Raw genomic sequence first — 19,404 nt, 5'->3', positions numbered from 1 at the left:
ACAGAGCTCACAGAATGTACATGACATTTATTTATTTGCAATATTAGATTTTACACAATTTCAAATGTACAGGAACAAAACTACCCACATGAAATGTTTAATTATGCACTAATAAAAGTATTTCCACAAAAGAAAAACGAGGGAAAGTTTACATTCCTACCCATGTTCATGTGTATGCAAATAACACTGGCATGACAGCTTCACCTGAAATCTGTTAATATTTTTAAATCATCTTCTTATTATCGTCAAGCTTTTTCAGGGTCGTGTTTGGGTTTGTTCTACAATCTGTAATTTTGGCCTAAAATCAAACAATTCATGTGGCAACAACTTCACAAATACTGGATTTTGAATTACTGAACAAATGCAAACTTAGGAATAGATATAAGTTAAGGCAAAGTTCACAAAAAGCATGTCTCCTCAGTCGTCTGACTGCTGACAAAGTGCTTAAGACAAATGTTTACGTCAGCCAGTCAGACCAAACATTCTTATTGTCCATTTGTTTTTGACTGCATAATCAAAATATCAAACGACCTCCATACGCCGGTGTATACATGACATTCAAGCTTTTTGCCAAAACGCAAAACAAACATTCAGAAATATGCCTTTTATTTGCAGGTCTAATAAATTAGGGACACTTTTCATCCGTCTAATAATTCAACTTTGAAAGTAATCAAGTATATATATATATATATATATATATATATATATATATATATATATATATATATAAAGTAAGTTTTAAACAGCCACTGAACCAAGAAGTGACTCACTGACTTTAAAAATGTAGCTCACTCTGCGGTGGATTATATATTTGTTAACATACGGAGGAAACTAGTTCAGATTACGCACTGGCTCACTTACAGTGTTTCACCATGGCATGATAAGTCAAATGTCTGACGTGTTATTGTGAGGAGTGAAAAAGTAAAAATCAAAAAGAACTTGTTTGTAAAATGAGGCCTTTACAATGCTCTCAATTCTCTTTGCCTTGCTCACACAAAGGTTTGTTTCCCCTCTCAGGTGACAAGGCAGTGACGAGGACGAAGTGTTCGAAGCTTCTCTTTGCCCTCAACAATCGATCCCTCAACAGAGACGGCTTTTTCATAGGCTAAAACAACAGATCAATGCCCTTTGAGGAGCCTCCGGCAGAGCTTAAGTCGGTTTAATAAATTACATTCATTGTAAAATAGAAGAGAATACATTTTAAATGTGTTCTTAGCTAAAGTTAAACTAGTAAAATACTGTATGCAAGTATATTCCATATATTTTATCCAATAATTGTACATTTTCACAATGAAAACACAACGAAGAAATGTTAACGAATGCAACATGTCTTGGTGGATTGTCTGAGTTAATTACACATGTACACACACACACATTTCTGCAAAACATATCGGCCACTTGAAAAAAGACGTCGCAAAACATTAAAGAAAAGTTCGATATTTTCACACACGGCAAAATACCAAACTAAAACTTATATAAAAGATGCTCAAGAGAACATTTACACATTTGAGTGAAAACTACTTCAGTTCTGTGTTTCACTTCACCAGACAAGATGCCCCCTCCATTCGCTCTGAGTTTCAAACAAAGACGGGCAGTTGCATATTGTGGTGTCAATCATACACAACTACAGTTCACCAAAATTTCTATTCACTTCAATTCTACTTTACTACATAAAGTATTTTACTGTGCATTTAACTAATTAGGAAACACTACCTAATCTTAGATGTGAAACTAAATAAAGTTAAGCTGAATATTCATTCTTATACGTTGTACGTACAGTACACACACATTGGGCTGAGTTTCACATGAGTGAAAATCAATAGTAAGACTACTGTAAATCTAAACAGGCAAAAATACTAATGCACTGACATGGCATTGCTAAATATTCCTTTCTTAGTGTGACTTATGTTGAGTAGTAGATTTAACTGTACTTTTTTTTTCACCCACACAAACCCTTTTAAATATGCTTGAATGTCATTGCATGCAGAATTCTTTAGGCACTTGTAAATTCAAAATAATACAGTACTAACAACTGACTGTCGTAGTAAGACTAACAGTTCACACACCATTCATCTCAAACTTTATAGGATCACAAGGACTTAAGTCTGAATAAGAGCAGGAGTTCTCCCATATCCCTCTGTTGAATTAAATGTCATGGCTGCGGAGGCTCTTTTTAGAACCAGAAGCAGGTTTCACAAAGATTGTCGGACTGGTTTGAGGCGTGAGGCCTGTTTTGAAAAAAGGTCTCCAAAACAAAGTCTTAATTTACCCAGAAGTATTTGCCAATCAAACCTACTCCATACAGCAAAGAACTACACAGCTTTGTATGTCTCCCTGTAGTCTGACTATTGTGAAATTGTAATATTGGTATATGTTTGATCTGATTAAGCCACAGTCAAAGACTGATCTTTGTGAAACCTGCCTCAGAAATGAAAACCACCACCTGGATACACCAGTAAGTCAACCATCACCGTAACAGTTTGTTTGTTATATGATAACAAAGAGGGGAGAAATTAACAGTTTCACTCTCTGTTGTTTTCCTGCCTACCAACATACATTGTGTACAGTATATGCAATGCAAAGGCACACCAGGAGGTGGAGCACTGATCCTGTTTTCTGGGAGGAGAACAGGGCAAATGACACAGACTGACTTTCCCCAGAGCTTCCTTTAGCCTGCTGAAAAAATCTATATTCTTTTTTTTCTCTCTATTTTTTACAATGCAGTTTAAAGTTAAAATAAGTGCTTTTTTATGAGTTAGTTTAAAATGATTAAATCTGGCAACAATCATTAATGTGAAAAAACTTAAGGTTATATGAGACATTCAAGATAGAAATAATAATTTGTTGCTCAATATTATGTGTTGATAAAATCTTAACAAGCCCCAATATAGGACCCCTTTACACCTGCCATCAACATGCTCTGTCCACAGAGAGAAAACTGATCTCAGGTAGGATGTGCGACTCTCATCTCTTACACTTAAAAGTGTAACTTCTTTAAAATTCTTTGAAAAAATACATTTTGGTCTTGGTTCCATCGGTTTTCTGGTTGACTTGACTGAAAAGCTCATTCTTATTCATGGGGCTGATAGAGGTGAATTTGAGACCCGGTGGATCTCACGTCATTAAGAGGCTGAATGCACCTCTGACCACGTCAGAATTGGTTTGGGAAATTGAAACCAGAATGTTCTGCACATTTACCAAGGATGCATGTTAATTCAGGTGCAAAAGGCATGCACACACAATAATCTGTGACATTTATCTAACAGAGTATAATCCTAGTAATCCTTATATCATTTATCATCAGAGATAAAAAAGTGATGCCTACAGGTTTCCCATCAGTGATGTTATCAGCATGCAGCTTGTCGTGTGTGGTGTATGTCGTTAACAGAGTATTTACAGGTTGGCTGTGCGGGACCTTTAACAGCAGCAACATGGCACTGACTCCTGTTTCTGGTGGTTACTTGAGGATGATCTGTTTCAGGGGCAAAAGACAGGCACTTAGTAGTTTCACACAATAAGCACATACCTGGGCAAAATATGTATCTGTTAAATGACAACGATCACTATGTTCTAATCGGGTTTTATTACCATAATGGGTAAGAATGATAAGATTAGATGAAATGAATAACAAAACACCTCAAACTCATGAGATTGGTCTTGACATTCACATTAAGTCTCTTTAAATTTAAAACTAACTTTTCCATAATTTTCCAAAATTTTCATGGCGGCACTATTATTTCAAAATGAAATATTCTTGTCAGAACACTTTTTGGGTTGTTTTGTTGGGGGGAAATTGCCACTGCAATGGAAAATCTTGAGTAATGCTAAAAATGCGTTGGTATAAGAGTTTTAACACTAAGTTTTGTATAGGTTTGTATTCTTATGACATTACATACAGAGCAACCATTTAAGATGAGAAAAAAGTAAGGAATATTTTTTTGGTTGAGAAATCTTAATAATGTAAATTTCACAGCCACTGTCATATTTAATTGCACACCACAATTCTGAAAGATTTCTCATTATGAAGTTCCAGATCGGAAAAGAAAAATATATTTAAAAAAAACTAATATCAAGAAGAGTTAATATTAACTAACTAATATAACCAGTATCACGAGAAGTCGAGAAACCTACTTGTGTTGTGTTGTAAGCACTGCTCCTCACTTAATAATAAAACTGCATATCGAGTAATGAAACAGACACTGATATCCAACAAAGCGAAAAAAACATGCAATAAAGAAGATATGCAAAACCACTACTTGCAGATGAAAGACCTTTATATAAGTGCTGTTTGTCATGAAGGAAAAGGGTGAGATGCAGCCTAGTAGTTCTACTGAAGGTCCACAGGTAAAGAAGCTTAATGAGAGGTGATGCAAGCACAGCAGCGCTACGGTGATGAAGCAACTCCCCTGATTTAAAGATGAAGCACCTATTCAGAGCTCAAGGTTTATGACAGAAAGCTTTAAAAAGGAGCAAACCTGATTGGCTGTTGCTGTTGCTGCGTAGGGGACACTTGTGGCGGGAGTAGTTGCTGCAGAGACAGTAGCAGGCGTAGCACTGTACATCATGGGGACTTTTTCAGGAAGGGAACCATGAAAGCAATGAAAAGGGAGGTGTAGCATTATGGTAACCATAGCAATGCTTTTTCACTCTATCTTGCCAAGCATATATAAAATGAAATTAGCAGCAAGCCATCATTGGGTTAGACCAGCAGATGGCATACGATCGAACAGAAAAAGCGAGACAGCAGGGGAGAACACAAAAGGAAGGCTGATAAGAGGCACAATTAGGAAATCTGTCCATGATGTGTCATCCCACAAGAGAGCATCTACGGCAATGCCAACAAACACGGTCAAAGTGGTTTTTTTTAGGACATTAAAGGTTGTTTTTTGCAAAACAAGAAACATTAAAGAGTATTAAAAAAAATTAAAAATTGAATCTGAGGGATGCTGATCAAATTTCCTAATCATGGTGCATTGAAATTCTACTAACACCTAAATGCTTAAATTTGTATACTGTGCTTCCAATGTTTGGAATAATTTCGATTAATTTTACAAGCAAACATGTAATGCAAATGATTCATGTGGATTTCCTGATTCAATCTTTTACTTTCCTATAATGTAACAAGAAGAACATCTTATACGAACACAGCAATTATGTTCCCCATTGACTGAGAGACACATAAAAAATCAAGGAAGGCACCTACCAACGCTGTTAGCTGGAGTCATGCAAAAGACAGATCCTGTGTGATTGTTAAATGGGAAAAGAAGGGTGTATTTTAGTGTGATTAACACATATCAATATCATAAAAGCTGAGCTCACATAAATACATGTGTTTGGTTGAATTTCCTTAGCGTTAAAAAGGTGATGTTTTTACAGAAAGATGCAGGTTAAGTCAAGCTGAGTAACACACTAAATCTACAGTATTACAGGTGTGAGGCGACGAGACAACTCCACTTGCTATTGTCACAGCAGGTAAAGCACAGGTGCAATCAATAACATTAAATATGGCTGAATTCCATTTTGCTGCTTTGGCTTCAGGTTCTTGCTTTTGTGCATGTGGACTCACTGAGAGTGGGCTGGTCACACCAGGACTTAAACCCGATCAAACCAAATTCTGCCCAAAAGAGTTTGAGGAGGTGCAATAAATCAACAGTAGCAGAGAGTAGAACAGTTTGGTTGATCTTTGACATGCAAATTTGTGCCACTGATCAATGGCATGCCGTCTTCACAGTGCTGTCCTTTAAGGGGACTGGGAGCTGGTAAGTCCAAAAGAGAGTAAGCTATGGTATCTTATTAGCTATGTTGCACCATTCAATTGCACTTAACCTCTTCGGTGGGAGTAAAAAACTTCCACAAAAGAGAAATGCTCTGCAGACAGGATTGAGACGGGAGAGAATGGTACAAATACATTCTTTGTGTGTGTGAAGTTATCGTCCGGTTAGCGAATGAGCCGACAAGTTAGCCAACTGACCGTTAGCTAGCTTGTTAGTTCAGAGAGCCCCCCCCCCCTTCAAAAACATTTTATTTAATTAAAAAAGGTGTCCAGTGGTGAACAAAATATCAGTGGAAAAGTAAACAACTTAAGAGAGAAAATAGGCAGAAACTGTGTCTCTGCACTAATATTAATGACTAGCCAGGCTAGCGAGTTAATGGTTAGCTTGTCAGTTCACCAATTAACACTGTGAGTATTTGCCGCAACACCAAGCATCTGGTCCCACCTATTTCATATGGATGAGTGACTAGCTGCGTTTCCACCACAGGAACTTTCCCCAGGAACAAGGAACTTTTGCAGGAACTCTGCGTTTCCACTGCAGGGACCAGGTTCTAAATCAAGTTCTGGAGGAATCTGTTTACCCCCCCCCCGCAAAAAAAGTCCCCGCTCACGGGGCACGAAAGTACAGACAGAGCCATTTATTAATGATATTAGTCACACCTCTGCTTTTTCTGCTATAACAAGTCAAAATGTCTGCTGTGAAAAAAGCTCTACAGTCAAACTCTAGCGTCAGGATGAAGTAATTTCATTTTTGGAGGCTCTGATCAATGAGATCTCTCTATGAGCAATGTCATTCTGCAGTATGGACAGCTGCCAACTTGTTAAATCGAGGGACTTTCAAATGGAAAGTTGTATAAAGATTACCTGTGGGATAATATGCTGTAGTGGGATGCTGCAGGTGCGCATTGGCCAGAGCATGTTGGTAGTGCAAAAAACTGGGGCTAAGGAGAGAGCTGGCCCAGCTGCTCTTCTCAAGGGCTTGTCTCTTTGGTAAGGATTGCAGGAGGCTGTGGGGAAAGGCCTGAAAATTGAAAAGAGAAGACTTAAATCACTAAAACCAAATTTCCCTTTTCTCTGTTCAACTACATTTAACACACCCTTAATATTTAGTATACTACAACTACTTGACTACACAATAAAGATGACTGTTATCACATGATGGAAAAAACAATAAAGCACAGTTGTAAAATACAGATATGAATGGAATAATGTTTTCACCAAGGTTTAACAAATATCTGTCCATTATGCAGTTTACAGATACTGATGTTTGACTGTCTAGACAACGACTACATGAAACTTGAAGAGGCCACACTGACAAAAATTAAAAGTTTGTACAATACAATTAACAGCTACATGCAAAGCAAAAGGTGAAAATACCAGGTCTACAGTTGCCTCGAGGGGTCGCTTCATTGCTTTGGCAGTCGACTGAGTCTTTTAATAGCAGGCAGCGAGCACATGATGGCAGTGGGCCAATGGGATTCAAGCGTATTAACATACAGGTAACAGCAAGCAGAGGTGCATCATGGGGGACAGCGTTGTGGATAGGTGAGAAGGGGAAAACAAAACAAAATAATCTGAATGTAGTATACCACATAAAACACAATATACATGCACAGTAACCAAAATAACTTACTAAAGGAAACACTAACTTAAGATCGCTGAATTAGTAGTTCAGCAAATTCAGCAGCTTTGGTAACCAAGATTTACAACGATATGGTACAATCCTGTACACCGTGTACATAGCAGATTGATCACTTTGTAATTATTACTTGATCACTAACATGATGGATTTAGAGCCCGACTGATTTATCGGTTGGCCAATAAAGTTGGCTGATATGAGTCTTTCACAGACATATTGACATCAGCATTTATGTTTGCCGATATGAAAACTTTTATTCAGCAGAATAGACAATGCAGACAAAAGGATTCATGTTAACATTTTAGGTTAAAAAATTATATTTTCTTAATTCAAGTTCTATATGTTTAGTTATATTTGTGTTTGACGACATCCATTTTTTTTACCCAGCGTCGACCCTCAAAGATCCATATTGGTCAGCCTCTAGATACAATCAGTGCAACTATGCACACAACATAATTTTGTAATACATACACTGATTATACACCATTAAGGACTCATGTAATGCAATTTTGAATTGTTAAATGAAAGATGACCTGGTTTTATGAGAGTTAGCAAAAAGCATTACTTAAACAACTACACCAATGCTAAATTTTTAGTTTGACTGGTACATGCCTCCTCTCTATGTACTACACATAAAAACAGTTAGGTGTTTAGTTTTTGGTATCCTAAATTACAACCAGCAACAAAAACATAATCTAAGTAACCATAGAAAAAGATGGTGTACATGACAAATAATGCAGCTGGTCTAAGTCAAAGAAGCACGTTAATTAATCTACATGGCTTCAGTGTAAAATCAGAGCAAAGTTAATATAGTTAATTTTTACAGGACATATATTTTAGATGCCTTATGTCTAGAGTAACTTCAGTAAAGTAAGTTAGTGTTGCAACTGAAACGTGAGTTTCTATAATACATAACAGATGCTCGTAATTTTTATAACAGGTACAATTCTCCATTCATGCAGTAATCATAAAATCTACTCTATATACTGTATAGTGCAGAATACACATGTCCATACTTTCTCTATGAACTGCAATTAACTGCTTCCAATGGGCCTTTTTAAAGACACAACTCTCTCAATTTGATTGACAGGTCTGTTAATACAAGGACTAAGCCAGCCATAACTCTAATCTCAAATCATCTCATCGTTATTAACAAAGTGTTCTGATTTACATTTGAGTTTGTAAACAGTGGATTAAAACTGTCATATGATAGCAAATTTTGTATATGATTTGTCTTGACCTTGTCTGAAAGGGAGCCCAAAGTGTCTTTTGAAAACCGTTTGGTCAAGAAATCAATCAATCATAAACTCACAGGTTTATAAAGAATAATTAATCTTATTGTTATTCTCTATTAATCAATCACGTCCATATTATTAACAAAATGTTTTGTTTTCAGATAATAAGCCTTTTTTCAAACGACACATTTTGATATGTCACAGTAGGAAAAGCACATATATAATTATTTATGTTATCAAGAAAACTTGTGCCTGTGACATGTGGAAATCTTAGCTTTGAAAAGCAGGTTGATGTATTCTTGCAGACTAAAACACTTTTCAATAATCAGAGAGAAAAGACTCTGTCTTACCACGGCTGCAGCCTGGGCGGCAACGGCAGACTGATTGACTTGTTGTTGATTGGACTTGATTTTGGCCTGCAAGTGCGCAGGCGGGTGAAAATACTTGCACTTCTCCCTGGAGCATCGGCTCTTGATATAGTCCATGCAGACCGTGACAGTGTTGTCGGTGGTGTCGATCATCGGACTGTCACTTGGGTGGGCAAAGCGGCAATCTGTCTCCCCTCTCGCACAGTTCCCACGCTGAAACTCACGACAAACCTGAGAAGAGCAATTATTGGGACAGCGAGAGCAAATTCAACTCAGCATTTGGCCAGAATGTGTCACTTGAATAAGTAATGGCATCTTTGTGAAATCACTTCTTACTTCTAGTTTGTCTGTACGCTGCATTTTCTGTGAGGGAGAAGAGGATGAAGAGCAATTCTGGACTGTGACAGACTGGCTCCCAGGAACAAGGACTTGGGTGCTGGGGAGGATGTCTGAGGGAACGAGGCTCATCCCATGGCTCAAGGGTGTCATGTATGAACCATAACCAAGGCTGGTATTTGTGCCAAGTCCCTGTGTATCAGGAAAAATCCAGCTTTAAGGGAAGGTGTTACATATTGCAAGTGAGACAAGCACCATTACATAAATCAAGAAACTAATTGGTAGGACTCACTATGGGGACCTTACCACAGGCTGCAGACTGTGTCCGGGAATCACAAGCTGCATCTGTTGGGCGAGTACAGCAGCTGCAGTCTTCTGCTGGATTAGATTGTTGCGGCCATTTATCTCTAGCTGAGTTTTTAAGTGCGAAGGTGGATGAAGGTACTTGCAGTTTTCTCTTGAGCATCGGCCCTGGATTCAGAGAAAATATATAAAAAGAGATCACAGGCATTACAGTCACTCCCTCCTTGAAACTATCAACATACCTGAAAGGCAATAGACAAGTCACAAGGTCATCAGATTTTAATTTGTATTAGCTTTAATCCAGCTTTTATCGAAATCCTGTTACATTGTCCAAAAAGGATTTTAATACGAGAACAGAACTGTTTGCGGTTAAAGGTTGCTCCAGCACCATGAAAACCAGAAAGAGCTTCAAGGCACAATTTCTCCTGCAGTCTTAATCATCAGGGTCTTTTTTTCACTCCCACTCCAGACTGCTCGCACCCATCCACAGTGTCAGTGGAGTCATCAATGTGCTTATCTGCATGATGTGATAACTAGTTGTGGCGAGAATCAAACTCTTCTGCACAGCACTGACAGTTTGAAACTGTTGGACTGTTAGAAAATCTCCTTGAAGCATGCACAAGACTTTTCTTGTACTGTAGCCTGGCAGAAAACAATTAAGCCCAATTAAATCACAACATCATAAGTAAAACTGAAAAAATCCAACACTGACATCTCTCATTTACAGAAGACCCTTAACTCAATGGTCTGTAGAAACCTCGTCTTTTCCTGGTTAAGTCTCTACAAGCTTTGCACACCTGGTTTTGTGGCGTTCATTTTATTCTTCCTGGCAGATCATCTCAAGCTCCGTCAGATTGGATAGTAGGAATCTGTGAGCTGCCATAATCAGGTCTCTCCTCAGATGTTCTATGGGGCTTAAGCCTTTTAGCTGGGTCACTCAAGGACAGACAGAGATTTGTCCAGAAGCCACTTTAGCCCCGTCTTGGCTGTATGCTTCTGCAATTTTATTTATTTTTTCGCAAAAATGTGAACTGTCATTCCAGTCTCAGGTTGTGTGCACTCAGGTGCAGGTTTTCTTCAAGGACTTATTCATATTTAGCTGCATTCAACCTGCTGTCAATAAGCCCCTTATAGCACGATGCTACCACCATGCTTCACTGTAGCGATAGTATTAGCCAGCCAGGTGAGCAAAGCTTAGTGCTAGACATAGTGCTATGAGTTCTTTCATGGTGGTTCCAACCTACCATTTCAATAATTGAGGTCACCGTGCTCCGAAAACACTCAAAGCCTTAGAGACGTTTTTATACACTTGTCCTGACCTATGCCTCACCACAATTATATTTTAAATAGGTCTGCTAAGATTTCCCCTGACTTCCTTGCTTGTTTTTTGTCTTGACAAGCAGTGTGAATTTTGGGGTCTTATATATTTCTCGTAGGTTGGAGCTTTCCTAAACTACAGTATGTCCAATGCATTTGATTTGCCACAGGCATGAGTCAAATTTCAGGATAAATTTAGAGGTAACAAGATGCAGAGATGACCCCAATTTGATGTGCCACAGTTGTTTATGGGTTAGGCTGAGGGTATTGTTTATGTGTTTTTATGATTAGGAAACCTACACTCTTGGTTTTGGATACAGAAAGACGACGCCATTGACGCAACTGTGTGAAACAACTTTACTTGATTACGTCATCTTTCAAATTGTTCAAAAGTTTCCAATTGTATTGCTTTTACTCTATTTCTATATTATTTTTTTGTGTATGGGGGTCAGATCCGGAGGTTAGTAATATTCCAATATGATAATGCATTTTATTTTGTAAATAGACTAGAGTGAGATGAGAAATCTCATTTAAGGTTAGATATAACACACAACTGTCTATCCCCTTGCCCTCCACAATTGTACTTCTTACCATGCTACATAAAGGAAACACCATTTTCTATATTGGCAGTTCTATAACGTTAGTTTAGGGCATAAATGGTGTCCAGAGTCATCCATTATAAATGTTACTGGGCTGAGATGAGGACCAGTCAGTTATCGATTCACAGTGCTCTCTTTATGAATGCACTGTAGCTGTAATGAGAGAAGTTAATGACCTACATCTCCCAGGTTGCCTGCAGTAAGAATCCAGCGTTGGTTTATTTCATATTTCAACAGTCAGATTATTAAGCTTGAGTATTACCATCTCCTTTTAGACTTTAAAATGAGGCTACCAATGTCATTTCTGCCAGTCAAGCATGTGTATTAGCCTAATGAGAGGTCAGTTTCCTCTCTCCTACATATTAAAATCCTTCAAGTTAACTAATTTCATCTTATTAGCATTCCTCCCAAGAGATTTATCTTAATATTCGGCTTGATGAAGGTTTATCTGGTATCAAAATTTTATAACTCTTTATGAAAATATATAGTAACAACAGAAACATTTAGTTGTGTAAATACTGTCATTGGTTTCATATGCTGCAGGTGTAGACTGCCAGTATTTTCAGAGATGAACTCTGGAAATGTCTACAAAATTAAATGCGGATATTATTCTCACATGGGCTTACGCAGACATTTTCCGAAAGATTTACTAGAGGGCTGGCAGGAAAAGTGCCGGAATATAGCCAGAGCAACATTTGCATTCTCACATACCGCCCCTGTGGAGAAGTTCAGGAAAATGTCCAGACTACAGTGCATGTCCGAAAGCAGCATAAGAGATTTCAATTGCATAGGAGAATCGGTTAAAAGGAATCTCAGTAATAATGCTGTCTACTGGTGATTTGGACAAAACAGCATCTAATGAACTGATGAGCATGTTGGCTCACATATCAGCAATCGGAATGTCATCTTCTACTTGTTGATTTGGAGAAACCACAGAGGAACAATAGCTCCACTTAAAAGAAGAGACGAGAGGTCAACATCCTTTTCCTGTGCCTTCTCATCTGGTTTTCTTTTGCAAATCATGAGATACTAGTAACAGCACCAAAGCATGTGCAAATTCTTTAGTATAATAAAGTTAACTCAAAAGTTAATGTCATCAGTGGAGAAGCCAAAACAGCTAAGTAGGAGGAAAACAACATTAGTTTAGAAAGCACAACTTGCCCAGTTGGCCCAAAATGTTTTTGATAAATAAAGGCTGAGGCCGAGTTAGTGCCAGCAGACAGGATACAAGTAGATATGTTAGTAACGGATATGTACTAACCCCTTCCACAAAGTTGCAGCTATTCTTAATGAAGAGCTGCAACATCATCATCGATGCAACAGCTACAGATTTGCTTGCTAACCTCTTCTTTCCATTCGCAATCTGTAATTCTAGGTTCAGACTTAATTCCTTGCTTCCTCTTGTTTATTCCTTGTTAACTTAAAAAATTTGCCTTATTAAGTATTTTTGGGGCGTTTCGTCTTCTAAAATTCTCAATTGCTGCAAAAAGTTTTCTTGCATTTTATGGACAAAACAATTCAACGCTAAATATTTGACAGCTTTATTATACGTGAAAATAATTGTAAGATACAGACATACTTACAGTGTCAAAGCTGTATCTTTCCAAACAGAGATGTTTAATATTTAATCTTAATTCACTGTGGATGTCTGAATTTACTCTGACTGTCTGCAGGATTACTCAAAACTACTGAGCCGATTTCCATGGAATTTTGTGGAGGGTTGGTGCATGTCTCAACGAAGAACCCATTAATATTTGTTTTGTGGATTCGAGTTGATAAACAGAAACACTTTCTTAAATTTGGTGATATAGGGCGTTAGCATTGACGGAAGTATGAGGTCTCCGAACACCCTCCTAGTATGTAATGACCCGCAGACAGGTGACAAATTAAAGGAAAAAGCTACATAACGTGCCTTAATATGGTATTGGGCCATCATGTGTCAACACTACAGCTTCAGTGCACCTCAACATAGTCTCTGGACTCGACTGGAGGGATGAACACTGTTCTTCCAGAAGATATTCCCTCATTGGTGTCTTAATGATGGTGGTGGAAAGCATGGACTAACACTGTCATTCTTGAATCTCCCATAGGTGCTCCATTTGGTTGAGATCTGGTGACTACAAAGGCCACAGCGTACAATTCACATTTCCATACTCATCAAACCATTCAGTGAGCCCTCATGCCCTTTGTGGAAGCATCTCCATTTGCTATATTTATTCACTCATTTATTAAGGTCTCTCCTTTAATTGGCCATCAAGCTGTACTTACCCTTTCGCCTAAACTCATTGCTTCTTCTCGATAATCTATTAGCCAACATTCAAGATGGGCGCTACTCTGTGTCGATACCTTCAGGCCCTTGACCACCAAAGCACAGACAAGCTGTGTTCAAACTGCCAACAGTGCGGGGATAAGACGATGAGTCAGCGTGACAACAATCCTGGGGGTAGAGCTGTATTGTGTTGTGATGGTGGATGTGTGAGAGTGGATTAAGTCAACCCTGGCCTCACACAGAACAACTGAGCAAACAGGATAATAAACTGGCTGAGATCCAACTGGATGCCAGATGTACTTTTACTCGTGCCTGTCAGTGGGAGTTGATCACATGCTGCTCTTTTAAGGGCGTCAAACAACTTCAGATGTGACACTGCACTTCCATGGGTTCTGAGCAATAGGCCTGACATGACATTGTTTTGTCCCCGAGCAGTTGACTTCTGCCTTTCTTAAAACCCTGTCTTGTGTGTGCTGTAGGTTGTCTGGCTTCTGCACTGCACTTTTCTCCTCAGGTCAACTAACGTGTAGAAAAGTCTGAAGTCATCCAGGTTGCTCTCTCTCACACACACACACACACACACTCGCACACTCACACACTCTCACTCTCACACACACACACACACACACACACACACACACACACACACACACACACACACACACACACACACACACACACACACACACACACACACACACACACACACACACACACACACACACACACACACACACACACACACACACACACACACTAATGGGGTAATTTGGTTACAAGTGTCTTCCCCAACATGACAAATTACATTTTACATGGTTTGTCTACTACTTTATACATGAGCAGCATTTTGCTTACATTCAGTAATGTCATTAAGCTGTCACAGATAATGGTGTGGTCAGTATTTCTTACCTTCAGAGAGTCAAAGCAGGCGATAACTCGACCATTTTCAACTTGGCAGCTCTTCGGTGGATGAGCAAATTTGCATTCCTCATCCCTACGAGAACAGTTTCCTCGCTGAAACTGCCGACAGACCTCCAGAGTTAGCCATTTTGTGTCTCTTACTGAGGAAAGGTTCAACGCCATGTCCAAAAGCTTTAACCCTACATTCAATTTTAAAAGTCAATCTTATTGTCCTGTGTGCCTCATGCACTAATAGCTGAAGGTTATAAACAAAGTCCTCTTTTAAGACAACCGGGTGTGTCCTCCATCAGCTGGAGCTGAAAGACCAGATGGCTGAGAAATCACCCATCAATGGGAAACAACTCGGACTTGTTTTATTCTTTTCTTTCTTAAGTCAGTTACAAGTGTATATTGCCCATAAATATTAGTCGAGTGAGGGAAAAGTAATGCACGCTTGTCCTTTAAGTCCTTTTCAGGTCATTATTCTCCATCCTCTTATTCTATGGGTCTATTTACCAAACGTTTAGGTGCTAAAACTGTGCAAAGTGGTGGTGAGGTATCCTTTGCTGGTGCTCGAGTCCGGCCTTGAACAAAGCATAGACACAGACCAATGTACACGGACCAACTTCAAGTCGGGGATATCTTCTCAAAGGCACCTTCTATTGTCGACCTGAAAGACAAAGAGAGACACTGTATTTAAATAAACATTTTAATTACAGTATCATTATTTTGCAGTTGGCATATCTAGATTTATTTTTTTAACACTAATGGCATGTCATGTAATATCTTCTTTATAGAGACATAGAGACAGTTCATTTTCTAGAGTCATCTGATCTGTTCTTTTGCAGCTTACAACAGACAGTCACACAAGAAAACATGTGACTGTGCAATTAGTCAAGGTATAGACTAGAAAGCAACAACAATAACGCTGATTCTTGTTTGAAACCAGCATATCCTTGGAAATGAATACTCTAAAATCTCCTCATTCATTTTAGTAAGGCCACTGTGTTGCACATCAAGGGACACAACTCACAGGACACCGGCAAGAAAAGAGCATGCGTAAGAATATGGAAACCCTTTGCCATTATTAATACTGGGAGAATCTTAGAAATTACTACTGTTTGCTAACAAAACAAAACATGACATAAGCCAGATCAAAAAATCATATAGTGAGATACCCACAATGCACTGCACAGTGTCTCGATAATGTTCCGCTCTTACAAACCAGTCAATACAGGATTTAGCATGTTGTTTATCAGCCACATGGGAACATGAATAGCGACCACCTTACTTTGCAATTTCTGTCCAAAGCCAATAATCTGCCCCCTCCATAAAGTCTGCATTAACCTGAACAAGCCGTTGCCGCAGTGTCATTAAAAAAAAAAGATAAAAACCAAATAACTAAGACAGTAGACATTTTTTCCACATTATTTAGTGGGCAAAAGCATCCATCCCATGATTAAAATCAGCCCAATGTTGCTGAAGGCAGCTAATCAGCAAAAAACCCCACATCAATCTGAACTTTGTAAAAACAAATAGTGATGTTTTTTTCCATGTCTTGCTTCTTCAAATAAAATGTTAGCACATTACAAAAACACAGGCCCACTTGCTGCTGGCTGGGGAAGTGGCTGGGTTGGGTCATGGTAATCAATAAATCTATAAGAGGAAATGAACACTTCCAAAGCTCAAATCCATAGAACCACATGTGGGTTATTATGCTACAGTACACATGCAGCAACTTTTGTTGATCTGTATCACATAAAACAGACAATCAAAACTACATTTAATCTTAATCATATCTTTTTTACTTTATTACTTCCTCTCTTTTCACCCCACAGTCTATTTTCAAAAAACACTGCAACTCTCCAATTGCTACTAGGACGACATGAACATTTGCTGCCAAAGTGCTACGGTCACACATGTTGACTTTAGACCAAAACACACAGAAAAAAAAGGGGCACAGGAGCTTAAATACACACAGTGCTGCGAGTTAAACACAGGGCAGGATACTCAGACCTGTATACTAAGTGGTAAACACACAGGAAGTTGCTGAGCAGGCAGAAAGGCTGGTTAATCCAGTGAGTGAGTTGAATAAACCTGTGGGCGAGCTGAAAAGTTTTGTCCTATGAGAGCGATTAGGGCCTGTGAATCTACAAAAACTGTCAACAGGCTCAGATTTAGAGTAAACTCTGCCTTTGTTGACCCAGATCTTCTACAGTAACCGCCTCTGAGCCTTACTGCATGCTATCCCGCAGCACACTGCAGCAAATTCCTTTAGGGCGCAAGTAAGGAAACGGAGAAAAAAAACCTACCTCTCTCTCTCCCCCCACGACACACGCAGCACTAAAGAAGTTCTGTCCCGGATCGAGAATCTACAATAGTCCTCCAACTTTAGAAAAGTCAATTTGTGAGGATGTTGACAAAGAGATCAGCTTTTGTCCCGCACTCTGTCCAGGAGAGTCACAGAGCAAAGACTTTCTCTTCACAACAGTAAAAACAGTCTGTCCAACTGTGGCTGAAACATTCCCAGCCACCCCCTTCCTGCCTGGGTGCCTCCGGGAAGACCCTCCCAGTCTAGAACTGGCCAATAGAAAACCAGAAGCTGATGTGCTCTGTGGAAGCTGGCTGCACTGCTCATTGAAAGACACTGCTGGCAGTTGACTGTTCATCAATGGATGACATTTGACACTGTGATGAAGAAAGATATTGTAGTGGCATGTGATATATATTTTAATAAATATAGCTCTGAGGATAGCCTGCTCTTGCAGAGCTTATTTTTTGAGGGTAAACGGAAAACGTTTTTCCAGCACTCGAACGACAGATGAAAGCTGTTTATCTCAATGTATTGACAGATGCACACAGAATCACAGAATTTATGCATGTGATGGTGCTAAACTTCAGAAAAGTACTAAAATAGGTGATGTGGAAAGGAAAACGTAAAGTTTGCATGTCCTTGCATAGATACAACGTCTATACAACATTGTTGTATAATTATGTTTCTTAAAAAGTAATCATTTGTTGAGTGATTTCTTTTCATTATATATTCATGCTTTTGACCCCAAATACATTTGCACATATGTGACAGCCGCATTTAGTAGTTACTATACTATTAAGATTTTTTGCATTCAAACCGTTTACAAAACGTGACGATTATACATGCATCATATGATGCTTACAATAAAGCTGGATTTCTTTTAGTCAATTAATAACAAACAGAAAAATGCAACAAATGCCTTGATCCGGTCATGTCAAAGTACCAAAGATTTCATGATTGCATGGTTTTAACTGTGAAGATTTTTTTGCTTGTCTTGTTTTTGCACTATTGACATTGTGAAGGTGTCACTGTGACATTGTGATGGCATTTTTTCACTGTCTGTACAAAACTAACGAATATAATAATTACATGCAGTTACACATAAAGTAACTAGGCAAATCTCCTCTGAAATCAACTGTAGCATTATGAATGCTGCTTACACATGCATGGATCGGTAACATAATGATATAATCATAATGTATACAAGTCACAGGGGATATTTTTTGCTTGTAGTAATTTCACTTCTAATGCAGTACTTTGACTTGTAACAGAGTATTTTTTTTTTTACAGTGGTATTAGTTATTCGATCAGACTACTTCCTGCCCCACTGCCAACCGTCTGCGACAGTCATGCGACCTGACAGGGGAGCATCGCGTCGCCCTGCTCGCGCACTGGGTCAGTGGGTCTCCTCGGGAGGAGAGCTGCCGCCTTCCGTGTTTTGCCTTCTCATCGTCGGCCGCTCCGCCGCTAGCCCACCGCGGCCACGTTTAGCTAGCGGCGCTAAGCCGCGCCGCTGTCACGCGCGGACACGCGACCCGGTTGCGCCGACGGTTGACGTTCGTTAGCCCCGCCGCTAGCCCCCGCCGCTAGCCGCGGAGCGCACCTGCTCACCTCGTCACCGCCGTCCCGCAGGAGCCCAGGAGCCCGCGAGCGCGCGGCGGCAGCCCGGGGCGACACGACGCCACACGGCGGAAGAAGAAAAAACCCCAAGGTGGCACGGAGTGTTGCCGGAGGGGTCGTCGGTCAGCGACACGTTGTGCTCGGACTCGTTCCCTCAAAGAACAGTCCGGCTTGTTGTTCCGTCCACGTCGCCCGACGTCGTTCCTTCCGTTCTTTACAGTCAGTGGCGGCGCTGCACAGATTCCAGCAACAAGCTTCTTCTGACAGCTTACTGTACGACCGTCGCTTTGACGTGACGCGGGGGGGGGGGGGGGGGCGCCGGATGCACTTGGACTGTCGACGATTTAACATGCGACAATTGTAATGAATTTTCATAACAACTGATTCAAGCGTTGCTTGCAGTAAGTTGATAGGAACCGTTTGAGTAACTAGCAAAAGAGGTCGTTCTATAAATACATCCCAATGCCACCCCCCCCCCTACAGACGCAAGGTGGTACGATCCACACGAATGCCAGTAGGCTAAAAGGGCACGGGTTTGCTTGTTGCCAGGGGAACAAGCAATAAAAAGCATGCGAGATTTTCTGGATTGCTTTTTGTTGACAGCACGCTTACACACACACACACACACACACACACACACACACACACACACACATATGTAAACATTGGATCAAAGAAATGAATCAATGTAAATTTCATAGAAATAGTGAAGAAGTCAAAATTGAGCTCAA

General features: G+C 39.6%; 1 protein-coding gene across 5 annotated transcripts; it reads right to left on the bottom strand.

Moving 5' to 3' along the window:
• Nucleotides 1–12: 12 nt before the first annotated feature.
• LOC118320530 (muscleblind-like protein 2a) lies at nt 13–18,958 on the bottom strand. Of its 5 annotated transcripts, none has more exons than XM_035651420.2 (9): nt 18,665–18,957; nt 14,749–15,409; nt 9,644–9,822; nt 9,352–9,565; nt 8,998–9,246; nt 6,638–6,794; nt 5,204–5,239; nt 4,476–4,570; nt 13–3,472 (listed from the first exon to the last, which is right to left on the bottom strand). In XM_035651420.2, the coding sequence occupies exons 2-9, from the start codon at nt 14,920–14,922 to the stop codon at nt 3,458–3,460; spliced, it is 1,119 nt and encodes a 372-aa protein (XP_035507313.1). In that variant the 5' UTR covers nt 14,923–15,409; nt 18,665–18,957; the 3' UTR covers nt 13–3,457. The 5 variants fall into 5 exon arrangements, with proteins under 5 accessions (XP_035507313.1, XP_035507306.1, XP_035507308.1 ...); XM_035651413.2 differs by lacking the exon at nt 4,476–4,570 and adding an exon at nt 7,151–7,204 and having other exon boundaries at nt 18,665–18,956; XM_035651415.2 differs by lacking the exon at nt 4,476–4,570 and adding an exon at nt 7,151–7,204 and having other exon boundaries at nt 9,352–9,543; nt 9,658–9,822; nt 18,665–18,953.
• Nucleotides 18,959–19,404: the final 446 nt, after the last annotated feature.

This window comes from Scophthalmus maximus, chromosome 14, assembly GCF_022379125.1.
Source record: "Scophthalmus maximus strain ysfricsl-2021 chromosome 14, ASM2237912v1, whole genome shotgun sequence".
Classification (NCBI taxonomy): domain Eukaryota; kingdom Metazoa; phylum Chordata; class Actinopteri; order Pleuronectiformes; family Scophthalmidae; genus Scophthalmus; species Scophthalmus maximus.
This window is presented reverse-complemented; position numbering and strand designations above follow the sequence as displayed.

Bases quoted from the DNA above. Each gene is read 5' to 3' on its own strand.
- LOC118320530 (XM_035651413.2), bottom strand. From the start codon at position 14,922: ATGGCGTTGAACCTTTCCTCAGTAAGAGACACAAAATGGCTAACTCTG. The intron at 9,823-14,748 runs GTAAGAAATACT...CTCTGAATCCAG, and splicing joins CCTGCTTTGACTCTCTGAAG to GGCCGATGCTCAAGAGAAAA. The intron at 3,473-5,203 runs GTAGGTGCCTTC...CCCCTGAAACAG, and splicing joins GACTCCAGCTAACAGCGTTG to ATCATCCTCAAGTAACCACC.